Below are 15,183 nucleotides of genomic sequence, written 5' to 3'. Positions count from 1 at the left end.
ACTGGCAGGTCACCAAATACATAGAGAACGACAGATTTGGGAGCAGGTTCCCTTTTTGACGTGCTTGCCTGCATCCACGTGTTGGGACAGAGTCCCGCGGCCAGCCTGTGACAAGAGATGGCCATCTTGTCTTTTGGAACACACATCCCAGAAGTCAGTAGGAGGACGCTGCTTTTCTGTGAGGATTGCTGCTAAGATTCCCGTCCCGGGTCCAAGGAGTCGGAACTGTCAGAGAACTTGAACCTGAGCCAGACTGACTGACTTTCCATATGCATAAAGTCATGAAACTGACTTTCAACAACGCATTTTGGGCATTTCTAGCTTTTGTAGATACAGAAGATGGAATATTCACTGGGGTAGGGGTAGAAGACAGGAGGAACACAAATGATCACTTTGAGTCATGAGTTCAAACCATACCGATAGATGGGTAAATAGATTTAGAGTGTTGCCTGACCACTGAGTTCCTTAAGGCCTGGCCGATACCAGAGGAAGCAAATTTCTATAGTTAATAAAGCTGCACTTTTTCATGTTACATTTGTGTTATGAATCCCCAGATGCTAGATGGAAAATTGCCTGCTGATTAATTAGAATTAATAAAGGAGCCCTACTACAGAGAATAATTAGCATCCTTGGCTCGTGGTTTCCCACCGATCACCAAACGTGTAATTTTGCACCATATGATTTTTCTGCATGTAAAGAAAGAGACAATGAGATGGCTTAGATCATTCACAGAGGAGCCTAGATCTGAATTCAATTACATGACACCTGATAATGTTTAGAAAGGTCAAGAGCTTTGGAGCCAGAAAAAAATCTGGATTCTAATCCAAATTCTCTTTACAGGGTGTATATTAAACAAACAGCAGAGCCTGTCTGGGCCTGCTTCCTCATCTGTAAAATGGGGATGCCACTATCATCTGGTTTGGGGCTCAAATGAGAAGGTAAATGAAAAGCATCTTGCCCAGCACTATGCACATATTTATATATATAAGGCAGAAAATAAATGTTAGGCTGCTTCTTTCTTTTCTGCCAGTTTTGGTGATTTTTGATGACGAGAAAACACACAGGAAAGGAGGAAATGCAAGATGAAAGGGCACAGTGGTAACTGATTGGTAACTGATGGAGGAAGGTAATAGGAGATAACAGGGGAATTGAAGGAGATGGTTTCACTGAGGAAGAGACCGTAAAAAAAGATAGCGACCTTGGTGTGGAAGCTGGTAACTTCTGTGGCCAAGGAATAAGGTTGGTACAAAACGTAGGAAGGCATTATAGGGAGGCTTAATCTTCAAGAATAGAACATGTTTGTGTAAGCTAAAAAAAAAAAAAAAAAAAAAAAAAAAGCAAACCAGTCCAATTAACAAAAAGCAACCTGCAAAAAACCCATGCTTCCCATAATACACAGTAATATTCAGTAACACTTTAGAGATGTATGTGTAGATGTAAGAAAAACATCAGTCATTATCTTTTCATGCTAAATTTTTATTTCAATGTTATGCAACTGCATAAGTATAAATATGTGTTCAATATACAACAATTATGACATCCATAGGGAATTTCTTAGAGAAAATAAGACTGCAAACACTTTATTGCACAGATCCTAACAAACTTTTAAGCTGGTAAATCTACAGCTGGGAGTACTACTAAGGAGCACATCTTACAATCACAGGAGACTGACCAAATAGAACACAGGAGAATTTCTACCAGCTGATTGGAGAGGTTAACAACAACAGACAGGTATTACATGAATGCAACCTTAAGTACTCTTTACCCATCCAAAATGCAAAAACATATTTGGCCAAAATGATAATACACTATACAAAATATACATAAAAATATCATTTGTAAACAGGCAGCTAGTTGTGCTTTAAAGGAAACTGGACAGTTAAAAAGCAAAGGCTGTAAACCATGAACTCCCTCCCCGACACACCTGTCGTGATGTCTGAGTATAGATGATTGGGTTGTGACAACTGCCAAACACAGATATGAATTATAAATGTTGAGACCACTTGGGAAACCCATTTAAGTTCTTCTAAAATATGCGCTGCTTCTACCATTTCCCAACGCAGTGATGGGGAATGGCTAAAACTACACGGGGGCGGGGGGCGGAAAACAGGGGCAGGGGGGGACTTTTGGTTCTGTTTGCCAACTCATTTTACAAGGAAGGACAACCCAGCAGTCAGTTAAGTGATGCCTTTGTTTTTGGAGCAGGGTTTACAGCCCTGCTAAATAATTTACAATCCACAGGCTGTGCTTTAGATGAATGATTTGGCTACTAAGACATCCGAGGGGGTCTGGGTGCTGAATTTGTATTTATTGGTAATTGTTTTCCCTCTTGAAAAACAAAACAGAAAATCCTGCTATGGATCCCAAACATCTTATAAATACTTATCTGTGTGTATTTTCTCTTAGTGCCTTAGTACTTAGGTCAGCAAGTGCCGTCTTACAATACAAAACAGGCCCCCAGGACAACTGCAACAAAAACAAACAAAAACCCCCTCAGCACTAAAATGATTTGACGAAGTCTACATTTTCCATGGTATACAAAATTTAAATAAGGCTTAGCAAAAGTAAAAAGGACGGTCACATTCAAGCACCAAATAGCTCCACCAAGTCTTTTTGTTAAAAAACGCTGCTCTTTATTAATACGTTTTTTTTTTTTTTTTTGCATACAAATAAAGAGATCATGTTATGAAATGTATGGAGCTACTCGATGCATCAGAAATGAATGTGAAACCCAGGAACTTGCTAAAAACAGCAAGCTTCATCTACAACATAAGGCCCCAGCTATGTATTAAAATGTATCTGATGTCCTGATTATTCATTAATATATATGCTATGATGCCAAAATCCACCCCCCCTTTCCCTCAAAAATGCAAATTTAAAACCTCTTCCAATGCCTGATGCTTATTACTCAACTTAAGTACTATTGGATCTGCGTGTGGCCAGTAATTTTCCTTTTTGTTCAAGAGCAGGGCTGGCAACAAGACTACTACAAAATGTGTGCTTCTTGGACTAGTGACTCATAGCATCAAGGCCTGAGTTTAAGAGCGTGAAAAGAAGGGAAAGTGAGAGAAATAAAGCTGACGTGTGTTTATAGCCTCCACTACACCCAGGGTGAAGACCCGACATATATACCCACGGACAAGGATAACTGGCCTTTCAGACAGTTGGACCCAAGATCAAGTGTCCACTGCGATGACTGTAATATGAATATGGTTAGCTCTGCTTGTTCCGGCCATTCCTAATGGAGGAAGAGTCCAAATGCAGTGACTAGAGTAGTTCTTGCTTTAAGATCTGGAAATCTAGGTAGGCAGATACAGTACTCTCAAAATCTTGGGTTAAAAAGACACACACAAACTCACCATCTACTGTATTTAGGGCTTTCTTTCATCTTGAACTCTACTCAGAATGTTTTAACTTAGAAAAATGTAGTCTTGAAATAGTCTCTGAAACCAGAGACCAAAACATGTGGGTGGATGTGTATATACACACGAGTGTGAGTGTATCTATACTCTTACATACACCCGGTTTTAACCATTTTGCTTCATTACTATGTGATGATAAGTGGTAAAGCAAAAATCCTACTGGAAAAAAAAAAGAAAAGAGAAGAAAAGAAAAAGCTGTGGTAAACAACGCCATCAGCAGCAAGGTATCACTCTACATCCCAAACCAAACACATTGCTAGGTATTTACAGAGAAAATCTTTATCCTCAACAACCCTCCACTGTAAAGGTGTTTCTTTATTGTTGTTGTTTTCGTTTTTCATACAAACCCTCTCTGGTAACAGTGTTATGGGTTACAATTGGGAAGGCAATTGGAAGAAGGTCCCCTCTTTCTGTCTCTCTCTCCCTCTCCCGCTCTGCCTAGGGGCTCCAGGCTCTGCCCGGCGGGCGTTCCCACACAGTGCTGGCTTCACAAGGTAGTCAAGACTCAGGTAAACATTCAGGTCGGGTCTCCCCAGTCCGGCCTGGGGCCTGCCCCGTTACGAGGCCTTTTTGTGCGGGCTGCTACGCAAACTCTCTTTCCCCCGCCTCTGCCGCACCACAAAGTCCTTCTCAGAAGAAAGGGCGATGGGCCGGTCAGGGTTTGGAGCTGGGGATGCCTTGGTCACTTCTCTGCCCACGCTCTGTTTCCTAGTCTGAGAGGGCGGGGCTGCGACAGGCTCTTTGCCTTTGGTTTCTCCTGTGGTGGCAGATACCGACAGGGCCCTGTCCCGGTGGCCGGCTCCCCCTGCCACGGGCGGGCTGGGGTGGTGCAATTCCAGGGTGACGGTGGAGCTCCGAAAGGATGGCAGAGAGTCGCTCTTTGTCATGTGGGTTCTGCCGTCGCCCCCGGGCAGGGTCTTAGCCGCAGCCCCGCTGGCCTTGGCCAAAGATGTGTCACCGCTAGTTGCAGCAGCCTCTCGAGCCCCCGGTCTGGCCTCAGGAAAGCTGGAGGAGGAGCTCAGAGACTTTTCTGGGAGGGCAGTGGATCGAAAAGAACTCTGTCCGGTGGCCGAGGGCGACCGTTTCATGCCGCTGGGCTTGCCTGCCTCAGTCAGCGGCTTCTGGGGACTCAGCACTTTCCCCTTGGCCTCTGGCAAGCCTTTCCCCACAGCAGCTGCCGGCCTCTCTGGGCCTTTTGGCCGGGCCTCGCAGGGTGCCAGGGAAAGGCTGGCCTCAAGCTTCCTGCCGTCTGCTGGAACGTAAAGTGCTTCAGTGCATTTCTTCCCCTCAGACTTCCTGTCCGTGGCGGTGGCAGCCTGTGAACTTGGACTCCTGTCTCTCTGTCTGCACACAGCGGGGCAATCTTTCACAGTGGATGGTTTGGGGTGCTTTGGAGACACGTTTTGCTTTTCATTGACAGGGGCAACTTTCTGGTCCGCCGATTCACCCCCTCCTGGGTGTCCTTGCTGCGGCAGATGCGTGGGCTTCTCTGGTGCCTCCGGGGACCGCCTGCCACCGGTGGCTTTTAGCTTAGGGTCTAGAGGACCCCCTTCGGTGAGCAGCGGAACTGAGGGTCCACTTCCTCCCTGGCTAATCGCATTGGTGGCTGTGTTCTGGGAGCCTGGGAGGGCAGGGAAGGCCTCCTGCACACCCTTACTGCTGTCCTTCCCTTCTCGGCTGGGGCCGACCTGCGGCTGGGCTGCAGCCTCTCTGCCTGCTGCAGGCCCAACGCTTGGCTTCTGGGAGGAGAGGGCCCTGTCAGGGTGCTTAGACTTTGCGGGGATGGAGTCGGGGCCAGGCCCAGACTTAGGGCTGCTGCTTTCACCATGCACTGCAGCGGGCCTGGGAGGGCCCTGGAGGCCCAGGCTGGGCTCTGTAGTACAGGGCTTGCCCCCCGGCTCTCTGCCTGAGGAGTGGCTTGGGGAGCCGCAGTGCTGCTGAGTGGCCAGGCTGGGCAGTTCTTTGGTGACCAGCGGGGGCTGAGAGCTACTGCTGATGTGCTTTTGTAGAGGCTGTTCTTTCCTTTCTGGTTCCTTGGGACCGTCTTTCGGCAAGGATGGGAAAGCAGAGAGCTGGGCTTCCTTCCCACGTTCAGTGCCTGGTGGCTGCAGGGACCACCGGCTGGGAGGAGCTTCTGGCTGGGGTTCTGGGCCACCTCTTCCTCTGCCCAGCTCCCTCTCATGAGGAGTCCCTGATGACTGCAAAGAGGAGTCCTCCCTCGCCAGGGGCCTCACCTCATCTCGGCCATCTCTGTGGTTTGTTTTCCCACAAGGTGCCCATGCTTTCTCCAGGGCTTGGGTCTGAGTGTAGGAATCTGGACGGGTCCTTTCCCCGGAGGGGAGATTTCTGGAATTGTCACTGGTTTTAGCAGCTTCTGGAGGATACAACTCCACAGAGGGATCCCTGTGGGAGTCAGGTCTCACAGCGGACCGCTCGCTTCTGGCCGTGGAAGGGCCCCTTTCAGAGGATTCCCTCCCACTTGGCTTCTCTCTTGAGGCGGTACCTTCAGGCAGCAGCAGGCTGCGTGACCTGGATGGGTCCGCGCTGTGGGGGATCAATCCCAGGGAGGGGAGGAGTTTGGTGTCAGGGCTATGGTTTTGGTGTTTGCTGGGGCCCCCCTCTCTCCGCTGGGGATCGCTTTCCATGACCGTCACTGTGCTCTTGGCTGCATGGGAAGCTTTCCTATCCCGCTTTAGCTCTGGGTCAGAGCAAGGCACGGGAGCTGCTGGTGAATTCTGGAGACCCCGGCTGGGGGGTGGGAACCGGGGCTCCAGCAGGTAGGACTTATTAATCCTGAAGCCAGCAGGGGAAGGCTCCCTCTGACCCGCCATCTCACCCTTCTTGCCCCCGGTGCTGGGGAGAGCCGGTGGCACAGAGGGCCTCACGTCACTGGCCGGGCTGGGGCTCTGTGCAGGCTCTGGGGAAGGCAGCTCTGTCTTGGAGGCCTGAGGTCCAGACAGGAGAGCAATATCCAAAGTGCCCTCAATTGGTTTCAGGCAGGACACAGACCTACCTTCCAGTTTATACTCAGAAGGGCTTTTCCGGACGGGTGACTCAGGAGCAACCAAGCCCGGCTTCTCTACTCCACCGTCCACCCGCCCAGCTAGCGCCTTGAGAGGGACAAAGGAGACAGTGCTGATCTGAGCCGTGTGGGCACTGCTCATGAATGCTCGGCTCTCAGAGGCCACTGGGGCCTCCTGCTGTCCACCCATGGACCGGACGGGGTTCCCGGGCAGGCTTTCGTGGGCACTAGACGTCATCTTGGGCTTGAGCACAGTGCACAGGCCGTCATCTTTGTCTTCAAGTGACATTTTCTTTCGGAGGTAATCGATGTTGGCCAGTTTGCTGTCTAACTTCTCACATCGGAGACACTCCTTGGCCTGGGAGGCCTTCTCCGTGTTTTCACCCTTCCCAGAGCTGGACCTATCAGCCGAGTGGCAGAGAGTGTCCTGGAGGGTGCCAGGAGCAGAGGTGCGTTTGAAGTCACAGATGCCCTGGCTGTGGTCCCCAGGTGCTGGGCCATGGCCAGCCGCTGCCCCTTCCGAGGTCACTCCCTCGCTGGCCCGAATGCTGGCCTGCTTGTGAAGAGCCCCTTTCAGCAGGCTGCCCACGGATGGGGCCTCCTGCAAGGCCACTTTGTTATCAAAATGACTTGACCTTTCTAAAGCCTTTGGATAGATTTTCTTCTCTCTCTCTTCCAGCCTAAAAGTAGAGAGGTTTTCTAAATCACTCCCAAGTCCATGGGATTTCTGGTGGGGTTCTTGTTTCTCTGGGAGACCATCTGGCTTCTTCACCACCACCTTGGCCTTGAGCTTCTCTCGGTCCAGCTCATCCACAGACTCCTGTCTCCCCAGCTTCCGGGAGACAGGACGCTTCAGGCAGCCTTGCTCCACAGGCCTGGCACGGCTCAGGGAAGGGGCGTCACACACATTCTCCTCCAGGCTCTGCAAGGTCACTTCCCGTGGAGGCTGTTCCCTCGGCACCTCCTCCTGGGTCACCTCCAGGCTGTGTTTGCGGGAACACAGGTGCTTCTTGTCACTGCCATAGGAGGGAGACAACTTCTCCTCTGACTGCACGCGCTTGAGCAGTGGGGACCTCGGGGGCTCTGCACTCTTGGGCCTCACGATATGTCTGACGATGGTGGGAGGGGAGTGCATTTTGCTGGGAAAAGCTTGAGCGATCTTGGAATTGCCAAGCGAGTGTCCCAACAGAGGGGATGGTGACCGCTGAGGGGAGGTGGGCTGTGGTGTTGGAGAGGGGGTCCGGGCCAGTGGGGAGAGGGGGATGCTGCCAGCCGACTTCCGCCTTCCAGAACGGTAGCGCTGTCCGCTGAGTTTGGGGGCCAGACCATGTAGGGTGCTGGGCCGGATGTGTCCTGACCCCGCTGGGGAATTGGGGGCACTAGAGCTTGGGGAGCTGCTCTGAGAGGAGTTAGTACCTGGGGGTAGAAAACAAAAAGCCATGAGCAATGGACTCCATCCCTTTTCTTTCCATGCTTCCAACCCAAACGGTTGTAGGTCGGGTCAGATCAAGGTCAGCAAACTGTCTTAGCATCTAACTCTATTGAAAAAATGCTTTTCAGGTAAACCTCCCCCCACATCAGGGTTCAACCCCGTATTTCCTGCCTTAATGGTCTAAATAGACATATCTTATGACTATCCTTTCACTTACACCTTCTTTCATTACGCTGGAATAAGCCTCCCATCCCTCAGGAGCTCAGATAGTGACTCTGACCTCCTCCCACCTCTCCCCTACTGTCTGGGCCAGGAGACTCACTCACCTGATGGGAAGTCAGGGGTGGAGCGATAGCTGGGCGTGGGGGACCGGGGAGACAAGCTGTGCGTTGGGGAGCCTGGGAGGCTCTCCCCTGATGACAGGGACCGGTTCAAACAGGAGAAGCTTCGGCTGGTGTGGAGTAAAGGAGAAGGCTGCTTGGCTAGTTTTTTAAAAAGGGATCTCCTCCTAGAGCGGAAACAAAAACAAAGGAATCAGATTCTACATAGAGGGCCCCTCTGTCTCCCCACAATATGGGTGTGCTCAGTTTCACACCTATGTGCCAGTACAGCGACATGGTGTCAGACCCCACACTAAGGTGTAGGTTCCCACTCCCATATTAAAAACCTTATGACTCAGAAAAGAAGGGTCTTTGCTAATGTACAACGGAAGTTCTCTTAATTCCGAATACTTTAAGAAGAAGCAACAAAATAGGAAGAATAGAAAACATGGGAAATATATATTCATTTATTTATCTGTCAGGGTTATGAGGAGGGTGTCTTGTACCCACAGCTGTTTGCTGTGCTTATTCCACTCTGGGCTCTTGAATATTCCTAATGACCATGTAGGCGGTACATTTACATAGAAAAAGCGACAAAGGTGAACTGAAGCTTATCATATCAGCAGGGCACCACACACTATATAGCGGCAGCAGAAGCAAATGAGTATTTAGTGCTCAACAAGCATATCTTAAAGGGGGGAAAAAAGCTTCTGATGACTTAGAAGTACACGTGGCTGTAGAGAGCTCTTTCACCTTTAAGGTCAGGCAAGCCTCACTCCCCGCCAGTGAGCTTAAGCAAAGGTTTACATGCTGCTACACCCCTTTGAAACAGTGTGTTCTGTTTAACTTAAAGCACAATCAAAATCTAAAGCACACTTTAAGAAAAGTGTATGAATCAGTCATTAATACAAAAGACCCCATCTCAGAATTCGTGTGTGTGTTTTATTTGAGTTTAATAAATGCAATAAATGTACTTGGGTTAAACAATGAAATCATTTTATCAAGTTCCTAATGACAGACAGCAACTCCCCTGCTCGGCCCTTGGCCCACTCCCCAGAGAAACTGCTTTCTACTCCTTTAGCTACTTCTCCTATTTGTCTGCATATTGCTAAGTAATCTCGTTAAGTTTTCGTTTTTCAATTTTAGAAACGATCTACTGATTTCCTAGGACAGAAAATGAGAGTTAGACTCTTACACAACCCCCTTCCACCTTCAGACCAAATACACTTCCCCCTTTTCTACGCCTCCCTCTAGAGCTAAAACAAAACTTTCAGTTAGAAAAGAGGTGGAGCTTTTCTTTTATATTCTAAACACTGTTCACAGCTAGGCCATGCGAAGCATCATTCCATTTCCTTTCTTGCAGGACTTTGTCTTTCCTGGAGTGAATAAGCACCCCTTTTTCATTTGCTTCTTTCTCCACATTTCTGTCATCAAAACCCCTCTCACTACAATCAGACACATTAGATCCAAGCGGGCCAAACAGGGATGCTGCTGTGGTGTCACATGGGGAGCCCATCCAGACAGGTGCCTGGCAAGAAATGTCCCCACCAGAAACACACACACGCATCTTGCTGGCGTCTGCAGAGAGTACAAAAGGACTCACAGCGCCTCCCAGATCGCAAATGTGTAAGCCAGTTACATCGGCAGTCAGTAAAACAAAAACCTTTATTTTTAAGCTTATGTGGATGCTTTTGAGATATTGTTATTTTAGAGTATCTGGCATTTAAAAAAATAGCAACTGTTAAAAAAAAAAAAAGCAATTGTTTGTTCTCAGATAATGTAAAAGACGTTACTGAGTGTACATTTAATGCTAAAAACTGCCTGAAGGTCTGGGGCCTCACATTGAACTCACCTGAAATCCAACAAACAGCAAAGCACTGGTCATGGTACTCATACAGGAAAAAAAAATGCGATCTGAATTCTTCTGCGATCTAACTATGGAAATCTTTTCACTGTGAAAAATGCTGTTATGAATGTGAACTTTAATCTATTAATATTTGAACCACAGCACCAAATTTCTCACAGAAAAATGAGTCTTTCCCATATATAATTGTTTAAATTAAGGAGTAACTTTCGTCCAACACGGGCATATTAAAACCCCACGAAAATCCTGCTTTAACTAACCTTTCTAGACTTTCTTTCTTCTTCGATTTCTTGCTCCGCCTCACCATCCGGCTCTTACAGCTGTTTCTCCTGGCTGGTCCCGTCTTGATGGACGTGTTTTCAAATGGGGTGGTGGTGATTGACACCTTATTTCCACTCTATAAAAAAAAATGGGGTGGTATTAAAGGGAAAATCTGGGAGCACACAGGATCAGAAGTGGGAAAGTACGTTCAAAAACAAATAAAGATACGTAAGGACGTACATACAAGAGCCTTCCATGTCTAAATAGCCTTTTAAGCAGTGGCACCCTGACAGAACACGAAGGCAAAATGTTCGGTTTCTTTGAGAGGGCAGGCTCTGGACTCCACAGATGTGAGTTCAATCCAAGTTCTATGCATGCCCTGAGCAGGTTGCTTCTCCTCTCTGTGCCTCAAACACGTGCACTATCCAGCAGTAGAATCACACCTATCTCACAGGGGCTCGTGTGTGCATTACCCGGGATGGAGTTTGTAAAGCCTGCAGCACCAAGTATGACACAGGCAAAGGACTCTATAAACAACAGTGATCTTCATCCATATGTAGTAAGTATAAATGAGCCCAGGGGCTGTCTGTTGTTGGTTGATTTATTTTTCTTTTTTCTCCTTTTTGTGTTTTTCCTTTGACCTAGAAATCATAGACCAGCAAAACTGAATGAGACTTTTATTTTTAATTATTTTAAAAGATTCCTTTGCTGGCACCATAGAACCCGTCAGCTTGCAGAGCTGGGAAGTTTACGCCAGCGAGTACAAAACAGCCTTTCTTTAACCAGGTCATGTATGGGGAGGTAACTCCTGGTAGAATTCTGGGACTTTCACTCAGTGCTGGGACAGGGCTTGCCGGGCAGGCCCTGGGGGTCGACAGAAGAGAGGAGTCAGAAGCTAGGCTGAGGGGCGCCCTGGGCAGATGGTAGAACTGATCCCCTTTGCTCCAGCATTAATGACTTCTTCTTGAATTTCTTAATAACCAGGGGAAAAACATGTCCTTTCAAAGTCACAGATGGCCCTGATTACCTCAAAAAGATAAGAAGTAAAAGGAGCAGGGTCTTTTAAAAGGTCTATGCCCAAAAAACGCCTAGCAATTCAGCTGTAAGTGGTACTAAGAGATGGGGAGTTAAGTATGGTGGGGGCAGGGACCAAATCAATGGGGATTGATTGTTTTAATGTTAACATCTACCCCCACCACCAGCTCCCACTGCTCCAATTTGGGAAGTAATACATGACATTATAAGAAGAAATTGTAAAGTATAAGTAAAAATAAAAATCACTGAGAAACTTATTGCCAGCTAACACTGGTAATACTTCAGTATATTTCCTAATCTTTTTTTAGGCATGTATGAATTATGCATGCACACAGACATACGTTGTCAACAACTTTAATCTTAATTAATCTAATATTTAGTTTTATGTTGTTTTTCCATTTCTCATTATAGAACTTGAAAAACCTTCCCCACATCACTGAATAGTCATTAAGAACATAATTTTGGGGGCATCAGGGTGGCTCAGTTGGTTAAGCATCCAACTTTGGCTCAGGTCATGTTCTCATAGTTTGTGGGTTCAAGGCCCATGCAGGGCTCTGTGCTGACAGATCGGAGCATGGAGCCTGCTTCAGGTTTTGTGTTTCCCTCTCCCCACCCCCCCCCATCATTAGTGGTCTCTCTCTCTCTCTCTCTCTCTCAAAAACATTAACAATTTTTAAAAAACTTAATTTTTATTTGCTGTATAATATTCCATGAGATGGGTGAATCAAAATTCAACTATTTTCCTACTGTTATTATTTCCTACGTTTCAGTTCTTTTAAGACTTGCCATAAATATCATCCTCCATAAATCATTGTCCTAGTCTCTGTCATTTCCCTTAGATTACATATGTGAATCAAAGGGTCTATCCAAACTTTAATGTTTTATTTTAGAGAGAGAAAGTGCATGAAAGGGAAAGAGGGGCGGTGTGGGCGGGGAGAGGGAGAGAAAGACAGAAAGAAAGAGAGACAGTGAGAGACAGAGAGAGACAGAGAATTCCAAGCAGGCTCCACACCCAGTGCAGAACCTAATGTAGGGTTCAATCCCATGACCCTGGGATCATGACCTGAGCTGCTATCAAGAGTTGGACGCTCAACGGACTGAGCCATCCAGGTGCCCTAAACCTCTTAAAGACTCTTAGTATATACTAATACACTATTTTCCAGAAAGTTTATGTCAATACATACTTTTGCTGGCAGCACATAAAGACTTTTCTTACCACAGGTTTGTCAGAACTGAGTATTAATGTTAAACACATTACCACTTTTATACGAATAAATTGCAATGAGTTTTAATCTTCATTCTTCGACACTGTCTCATTTATTTTGGTCATTCCTATTTTTTTTAGGAAATGACCTGTTCATGTCTTACATCCACTTTTGTGTCAGTAAGTTTAGTATTTTATGAATGATTTTAGAGGGTTTTTTTTGTGTGTGTGTATTTAAGAACATGTAATCTCACACCTAATGTCGTAATTGTAAAAAAAAAAAAATAAGATTTGAACTGGAACAAAAGAAAAAAAATATTCTGCAAGAACAAACTGTACGTTCTATATGCAAATGCCAAAAGTTCAAAAATAAACCCTTATCTGACAAAGATTGATTCTATTTCTTGTTTAAACAGAACATTCAGCTTAAAAGCATGAAAGGCCTATGAATGGAGGTTGTGTGGAAGGAGATCTCTGCACAAATTGAGGGAGGCCATACTACAATTTCAGTTTCTCCTATATGCCTTAAGTGAATGAAAAAGTAACAAATATGGCTGGAGTTCATCTTTCACTGCAATTCTTTCAATCCTTTTCCACATTCATACGCAGAGTAGACACAGACAGCCATCATATGTCCACTGGGGCTGTCCCACTGTGCACGTCACTGAGCCTGAATCCAATTCCACCCTTTCTAGCATAATTCCCCTGGTTTTTCTATCTTTATCTGTAAGAGGCTAACAAGGCCATTCAGCCTTTTTAAAGCACATTTTGAGCATTAAAGCATTATTTCCATATATTCTGTCACTTTATTTTCACCACCAAATTATGAGGGCTGTTTTGTTTTGTTTTTGTCTTTTTTTTTTCTAATACAACCTTGTGAGGTGCGAATGGATTGTTACCCTTCATTATAGATGAGGAAAACAGATTCAGGGATGCTGAGTTTCCTTTTTTCTCAGGGTCACAGAGCCCGTCTTAAGAGCCCACACCTGGCTCTCTGCCCCTCACCCCCACTGTCTGCTCCTCACAGGCATGGCGGGACCTGATCGTCCTCCACCTTTCCTGCCCCTGGCAGAGTAGATGGCTTAGACTTAACGGGTGGTGGCGAAGGAACCAGGCTCTGGACAATATAGGGAATGATTGATGCATCAGACTGTCAAGAAGAAATGGAAGACATATAAAAATAGCATAAATGTTGTATGAAATAAAAATAAATGATGAACAAATCTTATCAGAAAAGTTACAGCCAGGGTTTTTAAATCAGAGCACATCACTGCGTTCTGTACAAATGTTCCCTTCCCCTATTAAAAACCAAACCCAGTTTTCTCTTTCTTGTTTCTATATATGGCAGAGGACAGTTTGCTTGACCTATACACTCAGAAAACTTCCCTAAGGAGGAACTACAGACACTCAAGATGCAGAGTGCAAATATTTCACTGGGAGCATTAACGATCATGCAAATGGTAAATGACGGGAAAAATAACTGAATCCACAATAGGGTGAGAATCGAAAAGCCTGCCACCTGGTGGATCCATCGGCTACATGGAGGGCTGCCTGAACTCAGTGCAATGTGTCTTACTGGGTCAATTTATCCTCAATACATTCTTCTGAAGGAGCGAACTCTTGTAAGAGAAATTCTGTGGCACTTGTTTAAAAAAAACAACAAAAAATGGTGCCAGTGGATTGTTAAATGTTCAATTTGTTCACTTTTACTGTAAACTGTTGGTATAAACTGTGCACGGTGCGAGGGAAATTATTTTAAGCTGGCTGAACTGAATACAATGGCAGGCTAACCATCTCTTCCCCTCAGTCTGGCTCCAGGTTAACTTCTCACTTGGCCTTGGATAGACTATTTTTACATTCCTTTCTCTGCGACATGCACATGGGGAATGTCACGCTTTCTGCAGGCCTAGGTCTTTGCTGTGACTCACATCCTCCACAATCCAGCCCCAGCCAGCCTGCACACTCCATCCCATATACAAACCCAGGCTCCGGTCACTCGATTTGTGTACCTCAAGTACTCTGAGCTTTCTTGGCCTTGCATTTGCACACACCCTCTTTGTTCTGCTGAGCCCACCCTGCATTCCCTTCCCATACACTAACTCTCCACCCATCCTTCACAGCCCTGAACAGATAACCCCTGTTTCATCCCCCCTGGAAAGCCATCTCTCCTTCAGAATGTGGGCTAGATTTACAGTCGGCTCCTTATGTTTAACACTTTGTAGACTTGGTTTCGCCACTGGTTTTCCACGTACTCTGGTGGACTCATGCCAAGCACGGGCTCCAAAGCCACACTGTGGGGTGCAAATCCTCTTTCCTGCTCCTTCCTAGCGGGTAGCCTTGAGCTGCTTTGTTAAATTTCTGCTGCTTTCATTTCTTCATCCGTAAAATGGGAACAATGTTGTTTACAGGACCTGCTTCACAGCAAGTGAGGGTTATAGGGGTTCAGCTACATAAAGCACTATTACCTAATATTCTTGTGTTGTCTCTTGTGCGACTGACCCTTCAGTATCTGACACAATGCTCTGCACGTTTTTAGGACTTGGCGAATATGTAAGGATGGTCATAATGACACTATTTGATGGCCTCCATTTTCACATCTAAAGGCTCCCCAGAGTTCATAGAA

The 15,183-nt window shown here is 46.4% G+C and overlaps 1 protein-coding gene across 23 annotated transcripts in view; it reads right to left on the bottom strand.

Annotated features, from left to right (window-relative positions):
* Nucleotides 1–1,455: 1,455 nt before the first annotated feature.
* The window catches only part of MAST4 (microtubule associated serine/threonine kinase family member 4), a 556,148-nt gene continuing 542,420 nt past the window's right edge, over nt 1,456–15,183 (bottom strand). For all 23 annotated transcript variants that reach the window (XM_053223443.1, XM_027040714.2, XM_053223445.1 and 20 more), the window contains 3 exons: nt 10,321–10,457; nt 8,203–8,384; nt 1,456–7,860 (listed from right to left, as the gene is read on the bottom strand). In XM_053223443.1, coding sequence (XP_053079418.1) covers nt 3,980–7,860; nt 8,203–8,384; nt 10,321–10,457 — 4,200 coding nt within the window. In that variant the 3' untranslated portion in view covers nt 1,456–3,979. The remainder of the gene's footprint in view (nt 7,861–8,202; nt 8,385–10,320; nt 10,458–15,183) is intronic.

The sequence above is a fragment of the Acinonyx jubatus genome, chromosome A1, assembly GCF_027475565.1.
Source record: "Acinonyx jubatus isolate Ajub_Pintada_27869175 chromosome A1, VMU_Ajub_asm_v1.0, whole genome shotgun sequence".
In the NCBI taxonomy this organism is placed as follows: Eukaryota; Metazoa; Chordata; class Mammalia; order Carnivora; family Felidae; genus Acinonyx; species Acinonyx jubatus.
Note: the sequence above shows the minus strand (reverse complement) of the source record. Positions and strands in the feature narration are given on the sequence as shown.